At 35.0% G+C, this 7,633-nt stretch overlaps 1 protein-coding gene across 2 annotated transcripts; it reads left to right on the top strand.

Annotated features, from left to right (window-relative positions):
- Positions 1–4,674: 4,674 nt before the first annotated feature.
- LOC110031843 (probable WRKY transcription factor 65) lies at positions 4,675–6,320 on the top strand. 2 transcript variants are annotated; one of them, XM_020735259.1, is made up of 4 exons: positions 4,675–4,906; positions 5,010–5,144; positions 5,219–5,603; positions 6,030–6,320. In XM_020735259.1, exons 1-4 carry the CDS (start codon positions 4,851–4,853, stop codon positions 6,111–6,113), a joined length of 660 nt encoding a protein of 219 aa, XP_020590918.1. In that variant the 5' UTR covers positions 4,675–4,850; the 3' UTR covers positions 6,114–6,320. The 2 variants fall into 2 exon arrangements, with proteins under 2 accessions (XP_020590918.1, XP_020590919.1); XM_020735260.1 differs by having other exon boundaries at positions 4,679–4,906; positions 5,219–5,496.
- The last annotated feature ends 1,313 nt before the right edge of the window (positions 6,321–7,633 follow it).

The following is a 7,633-nucleotide window of genomic DNA, read 5'->3' as shown; positions in this document are numbered from 1 at the left end:
TATATATATTGTTTTGTGTCAAATAGGAGTAATTTTATTCTTTACACTATAAAGAACATATAAAGAACATTGACTAATCCAGAGTTTAGTCCCAAATTTCGTGGTTAGGCTAGGAGGATACCGGTTGTCAATCCAGAGCTCTGGCTACTCCCTCACATGAGGGTTAACATGCTCGCATTAGTTTCCAATCAACTGAACCAAATTGGGGATTCTAATCTGTCGCCTTAAAATCTTTCAATTCTACATCCAACGAAGTATATTTCCCTATTTATGTACACCCAATTCCATGGATGACATACTCTCCTATGAAATCAAATGTGATTCTCCCTTTGTTGCAGAAATCATATCTCTTTTTCATAACATATGTTTCTCAACACATTTTAACAATTCAATTGACCAGATCAAAAAGTAAATAAGTTCGGAGTTGAAAAATCATCATAATTTATTTTATATTTTAATATTGGCACATCCATATGATCTCTTCATTTCACCATATCTCAAAGTAGAGAGAAAGATAAAGAAGACTACTCAGATTTCATGAGAAAGACAGACTTCATATATAAAAACAAGTTTACAAACAAAAGAAATGAAAAATACAACTTATCTCACAATCCTTCCCAATCAAATCCCTAGAAGTTCTCTCCAAGAATTTCTCTCTTTATAAGCACTCTCAATTCACTCTTAAAAGTGTAATGAAGAAGAAATCTCTCACCTTCCCTCTCCTCTTACAATCTTTGAGGAAAATCTACTAGCCCTTGACAAGCCCTTGACTTTCTCTGACTTTCTCTCTCTATCTCTCCCTCTTGGTTCTCACACCACCTCTCTTTTCTCCTTTTTCTTTTTCTGCCCCCTCCTCTTACAAGTTCTTCTCCTACTCTATTTTATTTTTGGTTGCCTCCTCTGAAAAGAGTTTCTATTTTCCTCAAAAATTTAAAAGTCAAACGTTTGAATTTGAAAGATGTGCCTCTTTGATCCAAGTGTCAAATCCCTTCAAATTAGAACATTTCAAAGTGTATAGATGCATTGAATCACTCCATGGGGTGTTTAGAATAAATGTCCCTTTGAAAATTCATGCAAATTTTGTCTCGAACCGTCTTAATTTAAAAAGTCGCACCTAGCGCATCATTTGCTGGTGCTCTGGATTTTGGCGCATAGTGCGGCGCATCATGCGTCAACCCCAAAATTGGTTGTTTTTGCTCCAAATTTTGCTCCTTTTGCCATTTTTGCTCCAAATGCCTAAAAGTGGTATACCTGCAACAAAAACACAAAAATACCTTTCTTTAACATGCAACATCACCAAAAATAGGCATAAAAATGGGACTTAAAACATTATATTATTTTGTGTATCATTAGGTTGGGAGGACACTGGCTGCCACCCCAGAGTTCCCACTACACCCTCACCCGAGGGCTAACAATCTCGCATTAGTTTTCAATCAACTGGACCAAATTAGGGATTTTAATTTGTCACCATAAAATCTCCAATTTTGCATCCAATGAAGTATATTTTCCTATTTATTTGCGCTCAACCCTATGGATGACATCCTCACCCTTGGAATTGAATGTGACTCTCACCATGTTGTAGAAATCATAGCCTCGAAAGCCCTTTTGGAACATAAGTTTCTTAACAAATTTTAACATTTCAATTGGCTAGATCGAAAAGTAAATAAAGTTCGGAGTTCAAATCATCACAAATTATTGCAAATAATCACAAATTATTGACATTTCAAACCGTATAAAACAAAATCAATTCTTCACAAAACCATATCTCAAAGTAGGGAGAAGGATAAAGAAGACTACTCAAAATTCATGAGAAGAAAAGAATAAAACATAGATTTCATATATAAAAATAAGTTTACAAAACAAAGAAATAAAAGACAACTTATCTCACAATCCTTCCTAAGAAAATCCCTAGAAGTTCTCTCTCTTCAAGCACTTTCTCAATTCTCTCTTAGAAGTGTAATGAAGAAAAAATTTCTCACATTCCCTCTCCTCGTACAATCCTTGAAGAAAACCTCCAAGCCCTTTACTTTCCTCTCACGCCACACACACACACACACTCACCTCAAAACTCCTCTTCAAGACCTAGTTCACACGCCTCTCTCTTGAAGCCCTAGAATTTCCTCTTTTTTATTAAAGGCTTCATCCCTCTAAAAAGAATTAAAAAATCCCTCCAAAATTCTATCCAAAAGTCAACCTTTTGAATTCAAAAGACATGTCCATTGATCCAAGAGACATATACCTTCATAAAAGAACCTTTTAAAGTGTCTAGCTGCCACTCCTTGGGGCGTTTAGGAAAAGTGTCCCTTTCAAAATTTGTGCAAAATTATCTCGAACTATCTTAATCTGCAAAAAGTTGTCTCTAGTGCCTCAGGCATTGGTTCTAGTGCTTCAGGCGCTATTTTGCTTAAGACCACATTGTTCTAAGTTTTGGCACTTCAGGCGCCAAATTTGGTAGTTTAGGCTACAGCTCCCTGTAAATTGGCACTTCAAGTGCCAATTCTGACGCCTCAGGTGCCAATTCTGGTGCTTCAAGCGTCAATTCTTGGGCTTCAGGTGCCAGAATCTCAAAATTCGTTGTTTTTGCTCCAAATTTTGTCATTTTTGCTACTTTTGCTCCAAATGCCTAAAATTGATATATCTACAACAAAAATATGTAAATACCCTTCTTTAAAGTGTAACATCACAAAAAATAAGCACAAAATATATACTTAAAACAACATACTATTTTGGTGCATCAATTATCCATGCTAACCACATACCTTATTCATTTTCTTGGATAAAGTATGAAGCTTTAATATGAAGAGAAGTCTCCAAGAAAGGAATGAAGATAAAAGGATTTTGTAATTCTCTAGGTTTAACGACCTGAAAGTTATATCCAAATGAAGCCACAAAAATAAAAAAAACAAGATTAGTACAACATTGACTTAAAATGCCTAAAGGGTTAGGGTTTTTGGATGCAAAACTCATGGAAATGTAGAGAAAGCAAAGAAAAAGATTCTTAACCAACAGGTTTCCTCTAAGATCAGCCTATCTTGAGCTCTCTAACATTAGCCTACAAGTCTTCTATCAAAAGAAAATGAATTTTGGAAGAGTTCTCACCATCGTGACGTATTCCTTTTTTCTCTAATATTTTCCTTGCGCAAAAGCGTTAGATGACCTCTTCTTCTTCTCAAGAAACATTGAGAAAATGATTTCTCTCTTTTCTCTCCGAGGATTGAAAAGGTGGAGAAGATGATCCTTTTCTCAATCTCAAAATGTGAAGAAATAGAGAGGAGGAAGATGAAAGAAGAGGCAGAAGATGAAGGAAGGGAAGTGATCATGAAAGGAACTCTCTTTTCCATCAGTTTTTCTTTTCTTCAAAGAAAACTCCCTCAGCTCTTCAAGTTCTCCAATTTTTTGAAACCTCTACGGAAGAAGAATAAATTTTGGATCCCTCATCTAATGTCATGAGAATGTATATATTCACCCCATTTCTTTTCTAAATGGCCATAAAAAATGGTTTAAATGACAAAAGGATGCTCCTCCTTGGTCATCAGGAAGGCAAAAGCTTAAAATAAAACCCCATTGGCCATCACAAGTCACCTCAAGGCCAATCTTGGCTTCATTTAGCAAGTTGGGGGTCAAAGTCAACAATTTCAACCATGTTGGGCTAGAAGCGGACGCCAATGAGCTTAAAACTGGCACCTGGGCACCATGTTTTCTATCTCAGGCACAAGGGCATCAGACAGTTGCCTGTTAGGCCTTGTTATTGCCCAAACAATTATTAAAGGGTTTTATAGATCCCTTGGATCATGGAAGACTATTATGATTTAAATATAATCGCCAAACATTAAAATGGTAAATAAACATGTGAGACATCAAAAATGAATGCAAAACAAGGGTAAACACTTCCAGGCTTGACTACACCAAGTCAAACCCTGGTTTTGTGCTTGAAATGTCCGATGATGGATTTTATGGATCACGTGGAGCATGGGAGGCTATCAGTGATTAAAATATAACCAATCTATGGCGCGAGCACGTCGGTTCATTGGGAACGTTACAGGATATGCAGAGGAGGTGTTAGGAGGTGTAGGGCTAGTGGAAGAGGCCATGTGTAATTATGTGTTTTCGGGTAGGCTTAGGTTTATTTGTGTGTGTTAATTATATATAAAATACCCAAAACATCTTGCAACTTCCACATTAAAAATAGGGGCAGATATGTAATTTTATATATTAGACCCACCTTCTCTATAAATAATGAATTTTTTTTATCAGAAAAGTCTAATCAACAAATTGAGTTAGTCTTCATTATTATGCACTTCTCAGACCTTTTTTTCCTCTTATCATATGCTCTATTCATTTAATGTAATTCACGGATAAATTATAATTCAACAAGCACCAATTTTCCATGACTTATTTTAGCTTAATCTTGTACAGATTACCGAAAACCTAATAGTCTACAGTCCCACTTCAAACAAAAAAACTATGAGTTAGTATCTTATATTTTGATATAATTTTCCAATGAGAGATCTACTATGAGTTATTCTTATATTTTGATATAATTTTCCAATGAGAGATCTGTGATAAAATTTTTCTTATCTTTTTGAATTTCTTAAGTACAAGATTGATTTTATGTTGCCTTTTAGGTATGCGGCCCTGCTTGGGAGATGGGTAATATTTACATTGAATCCCTATCACGTACATTTATTTCATCATTTTCTACTATATTAAATGAGATAAAATATGGGAACCAAAGCGACAGGTCTGTCCTCTTATGCCCGCATGATTAAATGTGGCACAGATTCGTATCGTCTCATCATCCTCTTTCTCTCTGCTTCATGTGAATAGAGAAAAGAGCTCATCAAATTACAATGGATGGTCTTCCATCTAAACAACTTATGATAGATGTTTCAGACCCAAAAAGAAGGTGAGATCTTTTAATCATTTTGGCGTTTAAGAAATCTTCTTATAAGATGTTGTTGTTATATATCTAAATTTATGTATCTCCAACTTTTGGTTGGTTCATATAGGAAAATGACTCAGAAGACTGTGGTTATAGTAAGAGCTGAAGCTAATCTTGCAAAGCATAGAGGTGAGGCACCTCCTGATTACTGGTCTTGGAGGAAGTACGGGCAGAAGCCAATAAAGGATTCACCATATCCAAGGTAGTCTTTATTCCTTATATTTTTATCTTTTATTTTTTGTCTTCTTACATTTTCTTGCCCTCTTTTGTATTTAGAGCATATTACAGGTGCAGCAGCTCAAAGGGTTGTTCTGCCAAGAAACAAGTAGAGAGGTGCAAAAAAGATGAATCATTTATTATCATTACTTACACTTCCAACCACAATCATCCAGGCCCAGTCCTCTCCTCCCTTAACAAAGCTATTAACTCTTCACACATTCCCTTCCTCAAAGAAGATTGCTGCTCATCTGAAACTAGCAGAAATGCAGGAGATGCGAATGAAACCTCTTTATTGAAGAGTTTAGAGGAATCAACAGAGAAAGTTCAAGGAAAAGGTGACGCCTTTCCTTCCTCAATAGAACCAGTAAATTGTTCTTTGGAAGACAAAGACATATTTGATGAGCTTGAGGAGCTGCCATTTCCTTCATCCTTTAATACCTTGGTTAGGAGCTGCATTTTTGATGAAAGAACTCTTCTTCCTCCATAAGAATTGTAGGCCTTAGTTCTTACAATTATCATCATTATAAACATAAATCTTCCCCTCTTTTTTATTCTTGAATATGCACAATTTGCCTTCATGGCTTCTTCTATTCAGGCCCACTTGGTTGTTAGAAGATTGCAAAGTATTCTTTAAAGTGATGAAATTTGTTAGATAATCAGCACTGATTCGAACTCCACAATTTTTTTATAATGCAAAATGATATCTTTTAAATATTTATTTTACTATTATTATTATAATTATTACAACAAATATCATTATTTTTTTTATTCACGAGCAACCAAATGAGCTTTTAGTGTGTGGTGTCCTTTACTGTTGTAAATGCACTTACTTTCTCTGCTTTCTTTCTGTGAAATAATTGAATGCTAGTGGACAAGTGGGCAAGAGCCAAGACTCACTCAGACGAATAAAGAAAACAAGGTTTTCCTTCTTTGTTTTGGCGTAATGAACTGAAACGAGAAGATGGGCCTCCAGAATTCAATGATGGGTGTCACTTGTTAAGTATGTCCGATTATTTTTAATGCCGATCAATATCGGTGTATTATAGTGGGGCCCACTTAACACATGACTCTCATTATTAGATTTGCATCCTTAAAATTTAGTGTATTTCTGATTCTTCTGATTCTGAATGTAATAGTTTCTCCTCGTGAAAGAGTTTATTATGGCTTAAAAGTGATGAGAAGATGGGCATCCAGATTTTAATGATGGGATTTCACGTGTCAAGTGAGTCCGATTATTTTTAACACTGATCAATACCGGTATATTATGATGGGACCCACTTAACACATTCGCTCAATATTAGATTTGCGTCCTTAAAATTTAATGTATTTCTGATTCTTCTGATTCTGAATGTAATATTTTATCCTCGTGAAAGAGTTTATTATGGCTTAAAAGTGATTCTTCTGATTCTGTTGTACTCATAATTAGTTTAACAGTAATCCTCATAAAAAATATATGCGCCGCTTAAAAATTAGTGTATTTCACGCATATTCAATATTGCTTCTATTATTTTTCTTTTTATTAAGATTTTCAATTTTTGAAAAAATAAATTAAAATTATACTAATATTAAAATGTTCAATAAGAAAATTTTAGTATATTATTATTTTTTTTTTATAATATAAATTTTTATTTTATCTTTAACATGTAACAATTTTGTTGCCATCCCTAACATATTCTTTATGGGAATATCTAGAACAACATTTTGGACGAGTTCTTAAGTATTATTATCAATTCCAATGAAAAATAAGCCATATTGCTAAGAAAATCTGATTTGATATCCACAAATGTGCATTGCTTGGGTTGATCTGTTATCCACGTACTATTGTTGATGGGAATGGTTCGAAAGAAAGTTCTGTACAGGCTATGGGATGGAAGAGTTTAGCTGTTCATGAGCAATAAAATGAAGCGGATTGAAGAAAAGTAGGGGACACATTATTGGTTGCTGGAAAAGATAGTTTGGCTGTCAGTGCGCCATTGGAAATGCAACCAACAAATTATTGGAAAGAGAAGCCAGCAAACTATAACAAAACGAGATTAGCAGCCTCGCAAACAGGATTTGGTATACTTGGAAAACTTCTAAGCTAAGATTTGGGCTGTGGATTGCTTTCAAGAAATGAATAGAGATTGGGGGACTGCTCTGAGATGATCGGCGGATGCAAAATGCAGAAGCAAACAGTCACTCTTCTTCATGCTAAAAGAGCATGATTCTCAATTATTAGAGTCGAATGAATGCTTGTTTATGGATGTTTTGATGGAAAGAGGAGGAATCAATCTACGAGAGAATGGTTGAGGGGGAAAAAGAGGTTGGCATTCAAAGAGATGAAAGGAGGCAATCGATAACTTGAGAGGACAAGAAGGATATGCGATTTTCCTTGCTTGCAATTATTTTTAAAATTACTTTTAAGTATTGTTGGATCCTAGATTGTTGTAATGGACACACCGGGAGAGTTTTTAGAATGAAAGTAGGGAAGAA

Source organism: Phalaenopsis equestris, unplaced genomic scaffold (genome assembly GCF_001263595.1).
Source record: "Phalaenopsis equestris unplaced genomic scaffold, ASM126359v1 Scaffold000851, whole genome shotgun sequence".
NCBI classification, from domain to species: Eukaryota; Viridiplantae; Streptophyta; class Magnoliopsida; order Asparagales; family Orchidaceae; genus Phalaenopsis; species Phalaenopsis equestris.
The sequence above is the reverse complement of the archived record's forward strand: the minus strand, read 5'-3'. Positions and strand labels throughout refer to the sequence as shown.